Source organism: Dermochelys coriacea, chromosome 23 (genome assembly GCF_009764565.3).
Source record: "Dermochelys coriacea isolate rDerCor1 chromosome 23, rDerCor1.pri.v4, whole genome shotgun sequence".
Taxonomy (NCBI): Eukaryota; Metazoa; Chordata; order Testudines; family Dermochelyidae; genus Dermochelys; species Dermochelys coriacea.
In genome coordinates this window covers 6,822,293-6,844,334 of record NC_050090.1, presented here as the reverse complement: position 1 = coordinate 6,844,334, position 22,042 = coordinate 6,822,293, and the positions used below count along the sequence as shown (strand labels likewise).

Here is a 22,042-nt window from a genome sequence, read left to right as displayed (position 1 = left end):
CCTAGGTAACGCATTCCAGTGTTTCACCACCCTCTTAGTGAAAAAGTTTTTCCTAATATCCAATCTAAACCTCCCCCATTGCAACTTGAGACCATTACTCCTCGTTCTGTCATCTGCTACCATTGAGAACAGTCTAGAGCCATCCTCTTTGAAACCCCCTTTCAGGTAGTTGAAAGCAGCTATCAAATCCCCCCTCATTCTTCTCTTCTGCAGACTAAACAATCCCAGCTCCCTCAGCCTCTCCTCATAAGTCATGTGCTCTAGACCCCTAATCATTTTTGTTGCCCTTCGTTGTACTCTTTCCAATTTATCCACTTCCTTCCTGTAGTGTGGGGCCCAAAACTGGACACAGTACTCCAGATGAGGCCTCACCAGTGTCGAATAGAGGGGAACGATCACGTCCCTCGATCTGCTCGCTATGCCCCTACTTATACAACCCAAAATGCCATTGGCCTTCTTGGCAACAAGGGCACACTGCTGACTCATATCCAGCTTCTCGTCCACTGTCACCCCTAGGTCCTTTTCCGCAGAACTGCTGCCGAGCCATTCGGTCCCTAGTCTGTAGCGGTGCATTGGATTCTTCCATCCTAAGTGCAGGACCCTGCATTTATCCTTATTGAACCTCATTAGATTTCTTTTGGCCCAATCCTCCAATTTGTCTAGGTCCTTCTGTATCCTATCCCTCCCCTCCAGCGTATCTACCACTCCTCCCAGTTTAGTATCATCCGCAAATTTGCTGAGAGTGCAATCCACACCATCCTCCAGATCATTTATGAAGATATTGAACAAAACGGGCCCCAGGACCGACCCCTGGGGCACTCCACTTGACACCGGCTGCCAACTAGACATGGAGCCATTGATCACTACCCGTTGAGCCCGACAATCTAGCCAGCTTTCTACCCACCTTATAGTGCATTCATCCAGCCCATACTTCCTTAACTTGCTGACAAGAATGCTGTGGGAGACCGTGTCAAAAGCTTTGCTAAAGTCAAGAAACAATACATCCACTGCTTTCCCTTCATCCACAGAACCAGTAATCTCATCATAAAAGGCGATTAGATTAGTCAGGCATGACCTTCCCTTGGTGAATCCATGCTGACTGTTCCTGATCACTTTCCTCTCCTCTAAGTGCTTCAGGATTGATTCTTTGAGGACCTGCTCCATGATTTTTCCAGGGACTGAGGTGAGGCTGACCGGCCTGTAGTTCCCAGGATCCTCCTTCTTCCCTTTTTTAAAGATGGGCACTACATTAGCCTTTTTCCAGTCATCCGGGACTTCCCCCGTTCGCCACGAGTTTTCAAAGATAATGGCCAAGGGCTCTGCAATCACAGCCGCCAATTCCTTCAGCACTCTCGGATGCAATTCGTCCGGCCCCATGGACTTGTGCATGTCCAGCTTTTCTAAATAGTCCCTAACCACCTCTATCTCTACAGAGGGCTGGCCATCTCTTCCCCATTTTGTGTTGCCCAGCACAGCAGTCTGGGAGCTGACCTTGTTAGTGAAAACAGAGGCAAAAAAAGCATTCCAAGCACCTTCCAAGATCACATTGGGGCTCAGTGGTTCTCATACTCACGGCAGTACCATCACTATGTATTATGTGAACAGGCAGGGGGGAAGCTCACTCCAATATGCTTTGTCGGGAGGCCGTCAAGAGTCTGCTAGTTTTGCATCAGGGAGTACACTGCCCTCAGGGCCAATCTCTTTTCTGGGATCCATAATCACCTGACAGCTCACCTCAGCTGGAGCTTCTCTCAGAATCCCAAGTGGTCTCTGGAGCCCAGTGTCCTGCCATCTGTCTTTTCAGTTTGTGGCATTCTAACAATTCATCTGTTTGGCATGAGAAAAAACAAGAAATGCGAACTGAGTGGGGTCTCAGTCCTGAGCTCCTGAACTGTTGCTTTGCACTTGAGCTGATAATTGGCATTCTTTTATGCTTTTCCTCCACTTCTGATCATCCCACAGGTCATTCTCAAGCTGAGATTGAACCATGCCAGGCTCATTCTGATTGCTGAAGCATGGCCAAGAAAACGTTGGTTCTCTGATTGCCTCACATTATCGATCTGGCCTCCCATATCCCTTCTCCCGACTCAGCATCATGATCAGGTTTTGCATCCATTACTCGGCTCCTGCATCTCACAATGTGGACGCTGCATGGTTAGATGTGGAGGAGGTGGCACAATGTTTGGAGGCAGTCCACCAGGTCTTGCTTAACAATAGGAAGCCCTCCAACAGGGTTGTTTGTCTGGCCAAGTGGAATTGTTTTTGTGTATAGTCGTTAGCCTGGGGAGTTCAACCAATGCACGCTTGTATCCAGGACCTCTTGGACTAACTGTTGCACCTTCAGTTGTCTGGCCTTGCGCTTAGTTCATTGCGAGTCCACCTTGTTGCAGCTTTGGCTTTTTGTCTACCTATTTATGATTAGTCTGTGTCTTCAAACCCCATGGCAATGTGCTGCTTGAAAGGAGTACCTAATCTCCACCCACTGGTTAAAGAGCCAGTTCCTTTGTGGGACCTTAATACTGTTTTAGCGGCTCTTTTGGTACCTCCATTTGAGCTGCTGGCAACTTCCTCTTTGATGTCAGAAAACTGCCTTCCTTGTGGCAATAACATCTGCAAGGAGAGTTTGTGAGTTGAAGGCTTTGATGGCAGAGGAGGGGTGGGCAATCTTTTCGGCTCAAGGGCCACATTAGGGTGCAAAACTGTATGGAGGGCTGGGTAGGGAAGGCTGTGCCCCCAAACAGCCTGGCCCCCACCCCTTATTTGCCCCCTTCCACTTCCCACTCCCTGACTGCTCCCCTCCCCCCCACGACACCTATCCAAACCCCCCCGTTCCCCATGCCTTAACTACCCCCCCAAAGCTCTACCTAATCCAACCACCCCCTGCTCCCCCTTGCCACCCTCTTACCATACCACTCAGAGCAGCAGGAGCTCGCAGCCCTGCTGCCCGGACAGAGCTACCTACTCGGCAAGCTAAGGCTGTGGGGGAGGAGCTGGGGGCTAGCCTCCCCGGCAAGGAGCTCAAGGGCTGGGCAGGATGATCCTGCGGACCGGATGTGGCCCACGGGCCGTAGTTTGTCTACCTCTGTGGTAGAGCCTCCTTACATGCAAATTTCCAAAGACACAGTGACCTGGTGGCTGCATCCTAACTTTTCACCAAAGGTGATTTCTCAGTTTCGTTTGAACCAAGTTTATATATCTACAGATGTTCTTCCCTAATCCACATTTAACCCCAGAGGAGCACCATCTCCATGCTTTGGATGTCAGGCAATGTCTAGCGTTTTTCTGTTCCTCACCATGGCTGTGTGTTTCATATGCAGACCAAATGAAGGGTCAAGAAGTCTATTCAGATACACGAGATTATCCATCTGGAGACTATCACAACAGCATATGAAGTAGCTCCAGGCTATGCCCACTCAAGGGGTATGAGCTCATTCCACAAAAACTCAGGTGACATCAACAACAATTCTATATTGGACATTTGCAGGGCGGCCTCTTGGTCCTCAGTGATTTGGAGAAGTATGCACAATGCCATTACGGCTGCATCCAGATCAGATGCAGACTTTGTGAAGGCAGTCCTTCTTTAGACTCCAAGCCCAACCTCGTGCGGGGACTGCTTGTGAGTCACCTACACAGCTACATCTGCTCAAAGAAGAAAAAACTGTTACCTACCTGTAACTATGCTTCGCGATGTGATGCAGATATGTATTCCATGACCTTTCTTCCATCCCCTCTGTATCAGAGCGAGTACTTCTGACCTTCAGTGTGAAGGAACTGAAGTGGGGGGTCAGGGCAGCGCTGCCCTTGTATACCTGGGGGCAAGAGAGGCTACAGCCATAGGGCATGAGAGCTACCACTATAGATAGTGTTAGGCAGTTTTCCGACTCTGGTGCATGGGACATGCACACCCACATAAGATACACATCCACATTGCATCTCAAAGAACAACAGTTGCAGGTAGGTAACCATTTTTTCCATACTGCTCTAGCAATTTTGCCTGCCTGTGAATTTATTTGTATGATGGTGTTGCATAGAAATTAACTGAGAAGGGAGCCTCATTGTACTTGGCACTATAAACATAAACTGTTCTTGGGGAAACTGTATTGTTTTTTAATCTAAATGGACAAAACAGATGAAGGGTGTCGGGGTTTCCTCCCCACTCTGAACTCCAGGGTATAGATGTGGGGATCTGCATGAAAGCCCCCTAAACTTATTTCTACAGCTGACGTTAATCTGCTTTGAAAACGCATGTGTGCACATGACAATTCATTGTTGTTCACTGACTTCGCATTTGTTGAAAACTTTGGAGTCGCCTTTCAAAATGAACTTACTTTGCTGCAAAGCGAGTGAGGCTATATCTGCACTACACAGCTTTTAGCAACATGGCTGTGCCTCTACAGCCATGCCGCTAAAAAGCATGAAGTGTAACCACTGTTTGTCAGCAGGAAAGAGCTCTCCTGCTGACAAACTTCCACCTGCAACGAGTGTAGCGGGCGTTAGCATTGTTGGCAGGAGAGCGCTCCTGCCGACAAGGTGCTGTTCACACCAGCGCTTGTCATCGACAAAACTTTAGTCTTTCATGGTGTGTGTGTGTGTGTGTGTGTGTGTGTGTGTGTGTGAGAGAGAGAGAACACCACCTCTGAATTACAAAAGTTGTCTTTCATTTGCCAGTATAGACAAAACCTTAGTCTGATCTATTGTTTGAGTGCACCCAATGCTACTGCAAACAGGTTTCACAGTCTCTCAGTGCCTATCCCACACTGCTTTGTAGTTGACTATTGACCTGTCTGTTTACCTGTGTGCCCTCTCCTGCCCTGGGTTCAAGTTGATTGGATGTCCCCTTCCTCATTTATAAGGTGGCTGTTCATTCACTCCTGGATTCCAGTTTATCATGGTGGGTGTGCTTAATACTCCAGAAGCCCTACAGCATGCCTCAAGCAGCCCTTGTCTCCATGCTGAGACAGTGGATCTCAATGCCATCTGGGGAGAAACGTTGGTGTAGGTAGCTCTTGTTGCCAGCCACTTGGAAAAAGATCCATTTGTGGGCGTTGCGAGGCACATGCTGGCGAGGGGCTATGACCAGAATGCCAAACAACACTGGATAAAGAGCAAACAGCTGAGGAGCACCTATGTTAAAATAAGGAACAGGAAGAAATGTGGCAGAGAACGTTTTTTTGAGAAGCTGGACATGCATAACTACATGACCTAATCCAGGCAATGTGAGAAGCTTGCAGGTCATTCTCCTCCCCCCGCCGGATGACCAGGAAGACTCATCGGAGCATGAGCAAGAGGAGGCCAGTGAAGAGATCTGAGAGAGCCAGCATCTGTTCAGAACTCAGGCACTTGACGCCAGCCATTTAGAAGATGAACTGGATTCCTGCCCTGAAGCAACCAACCCTGATTCCCAGGTAGCAACTGAGGAGGTTGATCCTGTGGATGGAACCATCGCATACGCAAGATTTTTTTAAAACATTTTTTATAAATCACTTGCTATTTACATTTTAATTTACTATTATGCTGTATGGCAGTACTAGCTTCTGTTCCAAGGGCCTCATGGCCAAGGGCAAGGTCCATCCCTCCCTCCATTGGCCCACGCTGTCCTTTTGTGCCCCCCCCATACACTTTTTTTTTTTTCCAAAATTGCCCGGCTGGAATAGTCGCTGTCAGCCACCGTCATGTGCTAAAGCCCTGGTTACCAACTGTTTTCAGACCCGTGCTACGGAAGGCGCAAGCTTGTGTACCTATTGACTTATTTTTCCTTTTCTTAGCATCCTGCCTAGTGAACGTGCCCTTCTCCCCACCCTCAAACCCCATTCACCGTCTCCAAGAGAGTTTGCTGGCAGCATTGTGTGGCCTCGGCCTCCCATGCCAGAGTCGAATAAGGAAAATTTTCTTTCTTTTGTGCAAAATGCAAAAGTTTATTGCAACAGTGGTTACAGGGAGGGAAGTTTGGTTAGCGTTCTCACTGCACAGGAGGTAGACATGGACATTGCATGCCCATAAAGCTACAAAGAGGACAGCTCCCTGTAATAAGCATTTACAGGGCCATTCTGACAGACTGGTAACAGTGAATGTTTTAGGCAGTCATTGCAGAACCCGGTCTGTTTTTCTTTGCACTTTTAACATGTCTGCCGGGGAGATAAAGCAGGGCTGAGAAATTGCTTCATTTTTGCTCATAGATGAAGGAATAGCTACATGGCCAGTCCCACCAGTTTTGCTCATGACTCCTGCAACACACTGGGGGACTATCTTGTTGAATAACTTCACAGCGTATCTTGCTGCTCTGCCCTTTGCCTTTTTTTATAAGGCCATTCTCTGCCTCCTAGTCACCCGCCTCATTGTAACGTGATCCAGAGTCAGGACAGCCTCAAGAGTATTACTGGCCAGCTGATCCCCAGATTCACCCTGTTAACTCCTCCATGTAAAACACCATGAAAAACCTCTCCAAGGCACAGCCTGAACTCCATAATTCCCATCATCCCCATGCTCTAAGGCACAACTGCAAAGCCACACAGCATATAGTGCATGGACAAAAGTCCAAAAGCACGCACCACTTACCACCTCCAAGGTTCCTCAATACTGGAAAGAATCTAAAGGAGGTAAAGCCAAGAATGAATGTTAAAAACACCACAGCCTCTCTAGAATATGAATAACCATTTGTCATTTTTTTAATACCCCCACAGCTATGGCACCTGTACTGGCTAGACCCTCAAGGAGAGGGCCCTTATCAACAACAGAATGGCGAGAAAACAGAAAATTTGTGATGAAAAATTCATGGACATCAGAGTCCTCCCACTGCCCCAAAAACGAAGAATACGAAGAAGTGGAGGCAGTATCTGAGGACTGAGGGAATATGACAAGCAGCTTTCCAGGGAGATCGCTGCAGTGGCCAAAGACAGCGAGGCAGTTGCCAGGAAAAGCTTTGCCATGGCCAAAGATAATATGGAAGAAGATGCAGAGGCAACTCCTGGGTGCAATGCAAAGCCAAAATGCCCTGTTGCAGCACGTTACTGTTAGGGCACCAGGCAAGGCAGTACTACAACTATCACTCAGCCGTGTTTTGCAGCCCTTGGACAATACAGGCTACTGGGAACAACTCTTCCTCATGGCTGTACCCTTTCAATAGTGCACCCAGAGGTCACTCCCCTCCCAGACTCCAGCTCAGGACACAGAGAGCAGTGGCTCGTAAGACTCCAGCTCTTTTGAGCCCTCTATTGCCCCTGGTAACTTTGAGCCTGGGCACTCCACACCAGAAATCCCATGAACCAAAAGAAGCATAACCAAGACATACCTTCGCCTGTAACTTTAAGCCTCCTGGCTTTATGCCCTGTGCTGAACTGTTGTACTTTACTGTTTTGGTTTCCACTGCTGGTTTAGTGAACCAGTTCTTCATAATTTATTAATTTGTTTCATAATTAAAAGCATTTTTAAAATGTTTCTCAGTTGAAGGTTCATTTCTGTTTGTTACATAATAGATTATTCAATGAAAACCTTTATAATTTCGTTCACAAGCAGTCAACAGTTCATTTTACACAGAAAATAATTGTTTGCATTAATTCTTAAGCTTTTACAAACGCATGCAGGCAAAGACACAAGGTACAACAGAGATTGCCACATTGTTGCACTTCAACTGCCCATAAACAACACTGAACTGCACAAAAATCTCTCCCTCGCCTCAGTCCATGCATAGGTTAATAGCAGGATTCACACTGCACAATTTCAGGCCTGAGACCCCAAATAAGAGCGATAGGCATCCTGGATGCTGTTGCCCCGGCTGTTTGTATTCTGTATTGAATGCCTAGGTGGCTACACAAATGCCTAGGTGGCTACAGTCTCTGCATGTCAGCCTTCCACCTATCGCCAAGTCTTTCTCCCAAATTCTCACTAATACTATGCAAAGTGCAACTTGCAGCTATGATCTTTGGGCTGTTTTTTGTCTTACTTCCAAAGCATTCACAAACAGTGCAATCTTACTTTCAGAAATAATAGGCACGAGTCCCATCAATGGCCCCGGAACGGCTTGGGAATCCCATATGAGCAAAACCATCAATAACTTCCTTAGGTTTCAGAGTAGCAGCCGTGTTAGTCTGTATTCATAAAAAGAAAAGGAGTACTTGTGGCACCTTAGAGACTAACAAATTTATTAGAGCATAAGCTTTCGTGAGCTACAGCTCACTTCATCGGATGCATTTGGTGGAAAAAACAGAGGAGAGATTTACACACACACACACACACACACACACACACACACACAGAGAGAGAGAACATGAAACAATGGGTTTATCATACACACTGTAAGGAGAGTGATCACTTAAGATAAGCCATCACCAGCAGCAGGGGGGGGGAAAGGAGGAAAACCTTTAATGGTGACAAGCAAGGTAGGCTAATTCCAGCAGTTAACAAGAGTATCAGAGGAACAGTGGGGGGTGGGGTGGAAGGGAGAAATACCATGGGGAAATAGTTTTACTTTGTGTAATGACTCATCCATTCCCAGTCTCTATTCAAGCCTAAGTTAATTGTATCCAGTTTGCAAATTAATTCCAATTCAGCAGTCTCTCGTTGGAGTCTGTTTTGAAGTTTTTTGTTGAAAGTATAGCACTCTTAGGTCTGAGATCGATGTGACCAGAGAGATTGAAGTGTTCTCCAAATGGTTTTTTGAATGTTATAATTCTTGACGTCTGGATTTGTGTCCATTCATTCTTTTACGTAGAGACTGTCCAGTTGGCCAATGTACATGGCAGAGGGGCATTGCTGGCACTCAGGAACTTCCTGAGCATTACCAAACTTATAACTTGGTATTAGCGTACCTCTCCCTGGACATCGAACACCCTGGATGACAGTGGCCCCCCTTACAGTACTTCTCTCTGCTCTGAATTGGTTGGAATGGACCAGTGGCTTTTCTGGGGTTGTCAGCTTCCAGGTGGCAATTGTGGCCTGCTTGCCCCCAGGTATGGTGCACCGCATGTTGGTACACTGCCACTGCAGCTCCAGGGCAAGTTCATCTGACTTTGATTGATGAAATACAGTCCAAGTAGCCTTTGCGTATTTGAGATTGTCAGCATAGTGATACAGAGCTCCGTTGGGTCCATGCTGGCTTACAGCAATTTGAAAATGGCGTTAGTTTGCCCATAAAGGAAGTGTGGGATGGTTATGGATGAATCATGGGATTTTTAAAAAACTTAAACTAGCAATCTTGCTATGTATCCCACAATGCACAGCAAGAAAAATCCCTGAATGCATACCACTCAGCAACAAAGCAAAGGAGCATAAGATCTGCATTGAGAATGCTATGCCCTCAGTTTGCAGCAAACTGGTGCTGTGTGTACACATGATGTGCCTTGACTGAGGGCACACTGTCCTGCGTGCTTGATATTACTACAGCTTGCATAATGTGCGTTACCTGACGTGCAGAAAAAAGCTGCAGATGAAATCCCCTCATATAGACAAGCCCTAAGAAATGCTGTGGGTATGTACAGGTTTCTAATGAACTCACGGAAGGGCGCTGGGAGTAATGCCCTTCCCTCGTATTTGTGGGGGAGTGTTACCATACCTTCCACTTCTGTATTATCCTAGAGGAGGGATTTGTCGTCTCCTGAGTATAATAATGTGCTACTATTTCTCTTACAGGAATTTAAAGATCTGTCTCCCAGGATAGATTGCTTGGATCTAAAAGGTAAGCCTCTTTCTCATAACCCTAATGACATAGCTTTTTAAAGGAAATTCTTCAAGCAGAAACAGTTGTATTCCTATCTCAAGGGTGTCCTGATCCTGAATGGGGCATTTGCTGTGCTAATGCAGTACAAATAATGCTAATACTGAGGAAACAGGAAAAGTTAATTTTGTAGGGGATTCTGCCTGAGAAATGTACCCATGTTCCAGCAATGCTGGAAAAATTGCTGCTGCGGTAGTTGTCAGGCCATGGATATAGATAGGGCTTAATTGATTTTTAGCACCCTCTTATGAAAAGCTGATTCATTACGTTTTCTCATATGGTCAGTAGGAACCCTTGCAGTTCTATAGTCTGACCACCTGCATAATACAGGACATGGCACTTCTTCCACGGATTCCTCTATTGAGGTTAATATGTTGTGGTTGAACTAGAGCGTATCTTTCAGGCCATGTCTATGCTACAGCATTACAGCTACGGTGCTGCAGTGCCATAGTGTAGATGCTTCCTACCCTGATGGAAGGGGGTTTTCCATCGATGTAATTAATCCACCTGTCTGAAAGGTGATAGCTAGATCGACAGAAGAATTCTTCCATCAACCTTGCTGCATCTACACTGAACTAATTATGGCACTCAGGGCGCAATACTTTTCACAACCATGAGTGAAGTAGCTAGTTCGATCTAATTTTTAAGTGTAGACCAAGCCCTGGAATGTTCTCTGATCTTGATACAAAGACTCCAAAGTTATGGAGAAGAGGGAGATAGATGGAAAAATAGGGGCGGCTGAGGCATTGCTTAAGAAAAAACCTGGCTAAACATGTTTAACAGCTTCCATCGAGGACAGTTGTATGAATGAGCCCAGGCTCCTGCTTAAGGGGCTTTCTGGAATGTGTAGTATTACTCAACGGTTACACTCTTTGTCACTTCCGTAGGCCAAACTAATTGCACCCCCCTCCCCCCCAGCTTCTTACATTCCTTCATTCCCCTCACAAGCTCCCTATGTTCCATCCTCCCATCCCCCTCTATTTCAGGGACTCCCTGAAACCCCCTTCCCCAGTTAACATTTTTATTAATGGTGTCAATTATCAGAGGGGTTGCTGTGTTAGTCTGTATCCACAAAAACAATGAGGAGTCTGGTGGCACTTTAAAGACTAACCGATTTATTTGGGCATAAGCTTTTGTGGTTAAAAAAAAACCCACTTTTTCAGATGCATGGAGTGAAAACTACAGATGCAGGCATAAATATGCTGATACATGAAGAGAAGGGAGTTACCTTACAAGTGGAGAACCAGTGTTGACAAGGCCAATTCAGTCAGGGTGCATGGCCCCACAGTATGCCAAAATTTTTTGCTGACTTAGAACAACGCTTCCTCAGCTCTTGTCTCCTAGTGCCTGTCCTCTACTTGCGCTACGTTGATGACATCTTATCATATGGACCCACGGGAGGAGGCTCTTGAGGAATTCCACCTGGATTTAAACAATTTCCACCCCACCATCAAGCTCAGCCTGGGACCAGTCCACCCAAGCGAGCCACTTCCTGGACACTACAGTGCAAATAAGTTCTAGTCACATAAACACAAACCCTGTTGCCTACTCTGTCCCCATATCGACTCTAGCGACACCATCAGAGGGCCCAACCACATGAGCCACACCATCAGGGGCTCATTCACTTGCACATTTGCTAATGTGATATGTGCCAGCAATGCCCCTCTGCCACGTACGTTGACCAAACCGGACAGTCTCTACGTAAAAGAATAAATGGACACAAATCAGACATCAGAAATGGTAATATATAAAAGCCAGAAGGAGTACACTTCAATCTCCCTGGATATTCATAATGGCAGAGTATGCATCCGATGAAGTGAGCTGTAGCTCACGAAAGCTTATGCTCTAATAAATTTGTTAGTCTCTAAGGTGCCACAAGTACTCCTTTTCTTCCTGGATATTCAATAACACATTTAAAAGTAGCCATCCTTCAACAAAAAAAAAACTTCAGAAACAGACTTTAAAAAGAAACTGCAGATCTACAATTCATTTGCAAATTTAACACCACTAATTTGGGCTTGAATAGGGACTGGGAGTGGCTGGCTCTCTACAAAAGCAATTTCCCCTCTTGGTATTGACACCTCATTAGTTATTGGGAGTGGATCACATCCAACCTGGTTGAATTGGCCCTGTCAACATTGGTTCTCCACTTGTAAGGTAACTCCCTTCTCTTCATGTATTAATCGGTTGACGATACGCACGGCTTATGCGGCGCCTCATGGTCTCAGACACAATCTGATGGTCCAGGGACATCTACATTGAACACATCACTGGCCACCGACAGTACCAGGAGGTGTGAGCCGGTACAACATTGTGCATCAACCATGGGAAAGGGACTGAGAGACTTTTTTTTTTTTTTTTTTCATTGGACCATATGAACTGGAACCATAAACTCACTGAACATTAAATCCCACCAAATGTGTGTAGATCTATCCTCATCATCGTATCCGCTCATTATACTCCACACCTGAACATAGCCATTATATGGACAACATACCCCCATATCTCAATGTCTGTACTTTGACCTGTTAAACTTTTACCCCCAATCGGGGAGTTTGCAGATTATGTATTCCTTACATCACCCGCTCCTAAACTGAACTTCACACCCCTTGATAATCTGTACCTTATTTCCTGATAACCAGAAACTTCCATGCCTAACCTCTGTACCGTTTTCTTTTTACTTCAACATTATCTTAATAAAATTATTATTTATGCCTGCATCTGTAATTTTCACTCCAAGCATCTGAAGTAGTGGGTTTTTTACTCTCAAAAACTTATGCCCAAATAAATCTGTTAATCTTTAAGGTGCCACCAGACTCCTCGTTATTTTTATTAATGACCTGGAAGTCTGGCCTCCTGTGACACAGGCCATAGAATTTCCCCAAAATAATTCCTAAAGTGTGTCTTTTAGAAAAAATCCAATCTTGTTTTGAAAATTGCCAGTAATGGAGAATCCATCACAATGCTTAGTAAATAGTTTCAGTGGTTTAATTACTTTCACTGTTAAAAAACAAAACAAAAAACTTCTCTAGTCTGAATTTGTCTAGCTTTAACTTCCAGCCATGCATCTTATTTTACCTTTGTCTGCAAGATTGAAGAGTCCATTATTAAATATTTTTCCCCTTTCAGGTACTTACAGGTTGTGATCAAGTCACGCCCTAGCCTTTTCTTTGTTACACTCAAGGAGCTGAATCTTATTTAGTTTATCACTATAAGGCAGGTTGTCCAATCCTTTAATCATTCTCATGTCTATTCTCTGAACCCTCTCCAATTTATCAACATTTTACTGGAATTGTGGACACTGTATTCTAGCAGTGATCACACTAGTGCCAAATTGAGATATTATATTACGTCTCAACTCCTACTCTATATTCTCCTATCCCAGGATCCCGTTAGCCTTTTTGGCCACAGCATTGTACTTGGAGCTGATTATCTGGGGAAGCAGTGACTCTGAAAAAGCTTAGGGAGCTGTGGCGGATAGAGTCCCTCTCTTGTAAGAATGGGCTGTATTCTTTGTTCCTGGATATATAGCTTTACTTTTGGCCGTATTAAAAGGTGTGTTTGTGCCCATTTTACTAAGCGATAAAGATTGCTCTGTATCGGTGACCTGCAATGTTCCCTCTAATTTTTCCTATCTATGTGCGGAATTAATTTTATGTGCACCAATATGGAGATGATGTGTGGCTGGGATGGGATCATGGGGTTCAGAGTGTGGGAGGGGTGAGGGCTCTGGCTGGGAGTGCGGGCTCTGGGATGGGGCCCAGGATGAAGGGTTTGGGGCTAAGTATGCCCTGGCGCTGCAGGGCAGACTCACTGGAGTCTGACACCCAGCCCAGCCCAGCTCTCTCTCCCTGCAGCAGCACCTGGGCCACGAGGGAGAGGCCTCTCACCCTGCACACCCCAAGCTCCCCCATCATCATCCCCCATCATCATCCCTCACCTCACTGCCCCCTACCTCCTATTCCCCACCTTACCCTGCTACCATCTTCCAGGCTCACCTGTGGCCACGCCCCTGAGTGCAGTGTGCATGCCTGTGCAGCTGTGCTAATTAAGTGCGTGGCCCTTGGCAGCTTCCTGTAAGACTATGCAGGTGCACACCTTAGAACAGAGGTGGGCAAACTACTGCCTGTTGGCTACATATGGCCTGTGGGACCATCCTGCCCAGCCCTTGAGCTCCCAGCTGGGGAGGCTAGCCTCCGGCCACGCCCCTGCTGTCCCCCCTCCCCCCGCAGCTATGCGGGTATGTGGACAGCGCTCTGGGCGTGGAGCTGCGTGCTCCTGCAGGGCAGCGCGTCTGGCTCCAGCCGAGCGGCGCGGCTGCCAGATACGCTGCTCTGAGTGGCATGGTAAGGGGCCGGAATGGAGGGTTGCTGTTTGTGCCATTACAGCGGGGCCGAAAGGGTTGGATAAGGGGCAGGGTATCCCAGGGGGCAGTTAGGGGACAGGGGGCGGAGGTTCGGGGGGGGCGTTGGATAAGCATGGGAGTCCCGGGGGGCCTGTTGGCACGGTGGTGTTGGGGGTTGGGGTAGTCAGGAGATGGGGAGCAGGGGGGTTGGATGGGGGTGGGGTCCTGGGGGAGCGGTTAGGGTTGGGGGGGTCTCGGGAGGGGGCGGTCGGGACAAGGACTGGGGGGGTTGGATGGGTGGGAGGTTCGGGGGGGGCAGTCAGAGGGCAGGAAGTGGGAGGGGTCGGATAGGGGGCGAGGGCCAGGCTGTTTGGGGAGGCACATCCTTCCCTACCTGGCCCTACATACAGTTTTACAACCCTGATGTGGCTCTCGGGCCAAGAAGTTTGCCCACCCCTGCCTTAGAGGGAATGTAGGTGACCAGCCCTCTTCATTATTTACCGCTCCATCAGTCTTTGTATCATCTGCAAACTTTCAGAATTTTTGTTTTTTTCCAGGTCATTGATAAAAATGTTAAATATCATAGAGCCAAGACCCCCATGGGACCCCACTAGAAACACTACAACCTAAAATTAATTAGAGCAGAAAGCTGAGTGCTCAGCAATTTTGAAAATCAGGCCATTTATTGCTGAGCTTAAATATGGATTTTGGAGCCTGGCTTTAGGCTCCTAGTTTTTAAAATCTTGGCCATATTTTTTAAATGTAATGGATTTTCTGATACCTTTTATACTTATTCAGATTACATGAATTACAATGTCAACAGTTTTAGTTTTTCAAAACTGTGTGCTGGAGTTTAGATACAAAATTAAAAATATGACTAGAAGAAGGTTGCATACAACTATGAGAGGTACTGCATGATGCATTTGTGTAGTTGATTCAGTTAAACTAAAATAAAATGTCAAGTTCTAGTTCCCTACCTACTGATTAAAATTACCTGTGAATCTAAAGAATGATAGACGTTAGAGGTGGCAAAGAGCTTTTTGATTCCATTTCTCTGTCAGTGAAAGACTTGCTCTATGAGATTATTTTCTAATGTTGAATCAATCTTTTTAGAATATCCTAATGTGGCTTCTGTCACTCGATATACTATTCTTTGGCTTAATACATAGGGCTGTGCAAATCTGCTGATATCTACTTTATATCGCAGACCATGTTTGCAGATCAGAAACAGATACAAATTTTGTATTTGTGCAGGGCTCTCTGAATATATCTCCATGGGTGTCATTAATATATAAGGCTATGATTTTATCAGGGATATTTTTTAGTAAAAGTCAGGGATAGGTCATGGGCTTTGAATTTTTGTTTATTACCCATGACCTGTCCCTGACTCTTACTAAAAATAGCCCTGACAAAATGGGGAGGGAGGAGGGTCCAGTATCCTACCCCCTGCCTGCAGTGGTTGGGAGCTGTGGGGACCCTGTTGTCCACTGGCTGGTCAGCTGTGGGGGCGGAAGGGAGAGGGTTCCCCGGCAGTGGCTGGGCAGCTGTGGGAGGGTCCTCTCGCTGCCCATGGAGGCTGGTCATCTACAGAGCCCCCCAGTGTCACGGAGGTCTCTGGAAGTCATGGATTCCATGACTTCAGTGATCTGTGACACAATTGTAGCCTTACTAATATACAATCTACATTTTCCATTCTTAATTTTATTACATTATAGTGATAGGCCTCCAGAAGCACTGCTCTTTCTTGCTGTTTACATCTTCCCTATATTTATACAGTTTGGAGCTTGAAATTGCCAGTTGACCTGTCCAGCATACACAGTCTTCTTTGCTGCCACTTCTTCTTACCAGTCAGTATTAGAGTTAAAAATCAAGCTCTTGCATCAGAAAATTATTCCTGCTTTTTTAATAACATTTGTTTAAACTAACTAAAGATATTTGAGATGACCTAAGATGTTCGTTGGCTTTCAGCCATTCCGGTTGTCGCAGGAATCTCTAATGCTTGGTACAAATATATCTAAATAATTCTGAATACTACAAGTGAAACCTCTGAAAGTAGAATATGTGTAAGGAACATTTGGACAATATGATTACAAAATAGTGAAATGAAAAGGCCAAGACTGGAGGCACGTTAATCATGTATGTATTTTAGGGGCTGGTTCATTATCTGTTTCAGTTTATCTCTGCATATCTGTTCAGATGAGGAATTCAAACGTGGAAAATATTTATTAAAGTCCAGGGCATTGGAGGGCTAGGTTGAGTCCCCTAGCTTCTTGGGCAGTCTTAGTTTTACACGCCCTGCTGAGTTAGGTCTGGAGCTTGTGGAAGAAGCAGATGCTGATTCTGAATTCATAGTATCATAAAGATTAGCAGTGGAAAAAATCCTAATGGGTTATCTAGTCCATCTGCTTGGAAACCAGTCCAAGATAATTTTTTTGTGTGGGGAGATTTAAATGTTTAACTTTGCAGATGATAAATGTTGTCTGCAAGAGCAGGAAGTAGCTTACCTCAACTGAAGGAAAAACAAGATCCATCTCTCCTTGCATTGCCTCATTTTCTGTCCCAAAGCCTAGGGTTCTAGAACTCACAGAAATGTATTTCTCTTAATACTGTGCATATTTATGTACAAACAAAACACTTAACACTGGGCCTTCTGAATTCACTCTGTTCTTTCCCCCAGGAGAAAAACTTGACTATAAGGCCTGTGAGGCACTGGAAGAGATTTTCAAAAGGGTCCAGTTCAAAATGGTTGATTTGGAGCAAACAAATCTGGACGAAGATGTAAGTTTCATTTAATGTTATGTAGTTTACCATGACTTTTTTTTGTTTTTGTTTCAAGATTAACAAAAATCCTGTAATTCTCTCTTCCTGGTACGGTTTTGTGTTCTGTTCTGAGCTTTCTCTTCATGCACTAAGGTTAGTGAGCAGTTAAAGGGATGTGCTCCAAATCTGACCTATACTTGCCATTGCTATTACCCTCTCCATTCATAAGTACACTTTATTTTATCTCTTCGTTTGCATTTTTGCTATTTCAGAAAGTAATAAATAGAGTAACCCTCGATATCCAGGTTCCAAATTGCCATAATTCAAATGGACCTGGAAGTCTCTTAAATAAACTTGTTTAAAAATCCATCTGAGGATTAACCTTTCTAATGTTTTATGTAATGTTAACTGGAATGTTTTTTCCCTGCTGGACCTGGGTTCAGGCTTTATATTCTGAACTTCCTGTGTTACACTAACCTGCACAGTGTATTCTTTATGTTGTGTAGGTCTGTTGTAGCAATGCCATCGGCTCTAAAGTAACCCCAAAGGCCTGAAAACAGGTCCCAACAAGTAAGTGAAGAAGGAACTGATATTTTAAATAGTTTTGGTGCAGTGAACCCAGTGTGCTACAGTAACGGCTTGGTATCTAAAAGTGTTTTATTTTAAGTAACTTATTTCACCATTACCCCATTTCCTTAACTCTGTTAAATAATAAAGAATGAAAATGGTAAGCGCCAGATGCCTGCTTGTTATCCATCTGCTTCTGGGTCCCCTCCTGTCTCTGAGTGCTCTCTCTGTAGTGACCTTTTCTTCTTCCTCTATGTAGCTGGTTCCCAAATGTCCTGCCTCACATCAGGTGAGAGGCAGATGAAATATCCTCCCTTTCGAACTCTTTACCTCCAGAGGTAGAACTGTTTATCTTTCTTCTCTACCTCTCAATCCTTCTCTTCTTTTTTCTTTTACCATTAGTGTACAGTCTCCCAAATTCTCCCCTCCCCCCATTGCTAAACTATTGTCAATGCCTTGGTCGTTTCTTCCTGATCGCTGCACTCTTCCCTCTGACCTCAGCTCCCTGCTGCCCATTTCCCCCCCTCTAGTGGTGGTGTTTTGGATAAAATGAAGTCCTGTTCTGCTGCTAGTCTAGACAGATCACTGGCTTCATCTTACCCCCATCAAATTCAAGCTCCTTTTTCCCTTTACCTTTGTCTGTATCTCTGCTTTTATTTCCTCCTAATCCCACACTGATAGGTAATCCCTGCATGCCCACCTGACCCTGACTTCTGATCCCATGACTTGTTTTTAGGGCTGTCAGGCGATTTAAAAAAAATTGTGATTAATTGCAAGCCATTAATAGCAAGCGATTAAAAAAATAAGTTAATTGCAAGTGATTAAAAATAATATACCATTTATTTAAATATTTTTGGATGTTTTCTACATTTTCATATATATATTAATTTCAGTTACAACACAGAATACAAAGTGTACAGTACTCACTTTATATTTAGTTTTGATTAGAAATTTGCACTGTAAAAAACAAAAGCATTAGGTAAATCACAATAAAGAGTACTTCAATACTTCAAGTACTACAGTACTTGAAATATACTATTTCGAAAGTTGAACTTACAAATGTAGAATTGCATACAAAAAAACCCCTGCATTTAAAAAATAAAACAATGTAAAACTTTAGAGCCTACAAGTTCACTCGGTCCTACTTTAGCCAATCTCTCAGACAAACCAGTTTGATTACATTTGCAGGAGATAATGCTGCTCGCTTTTTGTTTGCCACGTCACCTGAAAGTGAGAGGAGATGTTCGCATGGCACTGTTGTAATCGGCGTTGCAAGATAGTTACGTGCCAGATGCACTAAAGATTCATATGTCCCTTCATGCTTCAGCCACCATTCCAGAGGATGTGTCCATGCTAATGATGGGTTCTGCTAGATAACGATTCAAAGCAGAGCTGACCGATGCATGTTCATTTTCATCATCTGAGTCAGATGCCACCAGCAGAAGGTTGATTCTTTTTTGATGGTTCGGGTTCTGTAGTTTCCACATTGGAGTGTTGGCTTTTTTAAGACTTCTGAAAGCACGCTCCACAACTCGTCCCTCTCAGATTTTTGGAAGGCACTTCAGATTCTTAAACCTTGGGTCGAGTGCTGTAGCTATTTTTTTGAAATCTCACATTGGTACCTTCTTTGCGTTTTGTCAAATTTTCAGTGCCAGTGTTTGTAAATCAAACATGTCCTGAGTCATCATCTGAGACTGCTATAACATTAAATATATGGCAGAATGTGGGTAAAACAGAACAGGACACATACAATTCTCCCCAAAGAGTTCAGTCACAAATTTAATTAACGCACTATTTTTTTGACTAACATCATCCGCATAGAAGTATGTCCTCCAGAATGGTGGCTAAAGCTTGAAGGGGCATACGAATGTTTAGCGTATCTGGCACGTAAATACCTTGCAATGCCGGCTACAAAAGTGCCATGCAAATGCCTGTTCTCACTTTCAGGTGATACTGCAGCCTGCTTCTTATTTACAATATCTCCTATAAATGCAAACAAACTTGTTTTCTTAGCGATTGGCTGAACAAGAAGTAAGACTGAGTGGACTTTTGGCTCTAAAGTTTTACATTGTTTTGTTTTTTGAGTGCAGTTATGTAACAAAAAAAAAATCTACATTTGTAAGTTACACTTTCACAATAGAGATTGCACTACAGTACTTGGATGAGTGAATTGAAAAATACTATTTCTTTTATCAATTTTACAGTGAAAATATTTGTAATAAAAACTAATATAAAATGAGTACTGTACACTTTACATTCTGTGTTGTTGTAATATAAATCAATATATTTGAAAATGTAGAAAAACATCCAAAAATATTTAATAAATTTCAATTGGTATCCTATTATTTAATAGTGCGATTAATCACGATTAATTTTTTAAATCACAGTTGATTGCATGAGTTAACTGTGATTGATCAACAGTCCTACTTGTTTTGGTATGTTTTCTTTCTGCTGGATTGGAAGCTCTTGAGGGCAGAGTCTGGCACTATATGTTGTACAGTTCCTTGAACATTAGGAGCTATTCAGAAATGCTTAGCAATAATAATAAATACTCAGGACTTCCTAATCACATTTGACGAGAGATGAGATAAAAAGTAGGATGTTAAACGGTAAAGAACTGTGAAGGTCTAGGCCTACAATTCATTATCCCAAAGAACTCCATCCTTTTAAGGGAATAATTGAAAAGTGTTGCATGGCTTCAAAGCTATTGTGGGTACCTTTTGGTGAAAAGGTAATTCTGGATGTCTTTGCTGCATATATGGCTTGTCTTGTAAATCAGGTTTTCGCTCCTGCCAGTTATGTTGCAGTCAGAACAGCTGCAGAAAAGAGAGCACTGTTGCCCATCCTCAGCAACATTTGCATAGTTAAGGGAAGGGCTGGTATTTTGAGATTCAGATTTAAGTCTGTGAAATGAGCTGTAGCTCACGAAAGCTTATGCTCAAATAAATTTGTCTCTAAGGTGCCACAAGTCCTCCTTTTCTTTTTGCGAATACAGACTAACACGGCTGCTACTCTGAAGACTCTTTTATAGTACTTTTCACACTTGCGGCACTTAAATTTTTTTTTTTTTAAAAGGTACTCTCCAAGAGGAGGAGTCAGACTTTTCTTAAAATTCTGTGGAATTTTCATAGATTGTAAGGCCAGAGGGACCACTGATGACTTGTATAACACAGGTCACAGAACTTCCCTGAATGAATTCTTGTTTGAACTGAAGCAGATCTTAGAAAATGTATCCAGTTTTTACTTAAAAATTTCCAGTGACGGAGAATCCACCACAATCCTTGGTAAACTGGTCAGTGGTTTATTGTCCTCATAATTAAAAACTTGTCTGATTTCCAGCCTGAATTTGTCTTGCTTTAATTTCCAGGCATTGGATCTTGTTATAACTTGGTCTTCTATATTTAAGATCCCATTATCAAATTTTTGTTACCTTTGTAAGTACTTGTAAACTTTGATCAAGTCACATTTCTGCAGGAGTTCTCTATTCCATTTGGTTGGCTATGTTTCAAGCAGATGTCATAATAAGACTAAAGGAGGATCATGAACAATATTTATTAGCTTATTAAGTAGCTGTTGCTGCATCTGCTACTGCATTGAGTTTTCTAGAAATCCCACTGGTCCTTTCCAGCAGTGATTATTTATTTGTTTTTTTAATATATAATATAAAAAATATTTGGCTAAATATCAGGAAACTATTTTCTGACAGTTAGAACTGGTAGAAGCCTTGTTGCATGTGACATGTAAAACTAGACTGGATAAAGAGAAGAAGTCCTGTAGGGAATAATCCTGCCCCAATTCTGGGCATGAACTGGATGGGACCAGTAGTTGGCTGACCCTCAGTTTGGGCAACCTTACTGTTCCTGGCAGGAGTTCAGCTCACTCCCAGGGTCTTTTCAGAGTCCAGTGTACAGTCCCCTTGCCTCTAGCTTCTGGCAGCGCCTCTCAGGACTGACTGCAGGTCTCTATCTGGAAGCAGCCCTCCAGAGCCTTTGCTCATATTGAGCTGCTTGTGTCAATCTCCCCCAAACAGGGGAGGTTGAAGGAAAAGGTTAAAGTGACTGGAGTCCCAGGGGAGGCAATTGAGGTTACTCAATTGGGGTGAACTGCAAAGAATAGGGTAGACGCTCCCCAAAGCTGATGGATATTCCAATACAGTAACTCCTCGCTTAAAGTTGTAGTTATGTTCCTGAAAAATGCTACTTTAAGCGAATCCAATTTCCCCATAAGAATGAATGTAAATATTGGGGGGTTTAGGTTCCAGGGAAATTTTTTTCGCCAGACAAGACATTAAACATATATACACACTATAAGTTTTAAACAATTTACTACTGTACAGAGCAATGATGATTGTGAAGCTTGATTGAGGTCTTGGAATCAGAGGGTGGGATATTTTTCAGGGAATGCTTTGCTGCTAAATGATCTAGCACTCAGCTGAGCCCTCAAGGGTTAATAGGTTGTTAATGTAGCCTCCACTGTACAAGGTAGCATGAATGGAGGGAAGAGATACAATAGACTCATGGCAGTGGCTGCAAACATTCCCTGCGGAAACTGAATGTGATGATGAGCCCACGCTTTGCACCTCTCCCTCCACTTTCCAAAGTGTGAGTGTGAGAGAGAGAGAGAGAGAGAGAGCGCCACACTCCTTGCCCCTTAAGTACGCT

At 44.1% G+C, this 22,042-nt stretch overlaps 1 protein-coding gene across 4 annotated transcripts in view; it reads left to right on the top strand.

Moving 5' to 3' along the window:
• The window catches only part of PPP1R37 (protein phosphatase 1 regulatory subunit 37), a 187,542-nt gene that overhangs the window by 64,731 nt on the left and 100,769 nt on the right, over positions 1 to 22,042 (top strand). For all 4 annotated transcript variants that reach the window (XM_043501696.1, XM_038381594.2, XM_038381595.2 and 1 more), the window contains exons 3-4: positions 9,625 to 9,670; positions 16,732 to 16,832. In XM_043501696.1, coding sequence (XP_043357631.1) covers positions 9,625 to 9,670; positions 16,732 to 16,832 — 147 coding nt within the window. The remainder of the gene's footprint in view (positions 1 to 9,624; positions 9,671 to 16,731; positions 16,833 to 22,042) is intronic.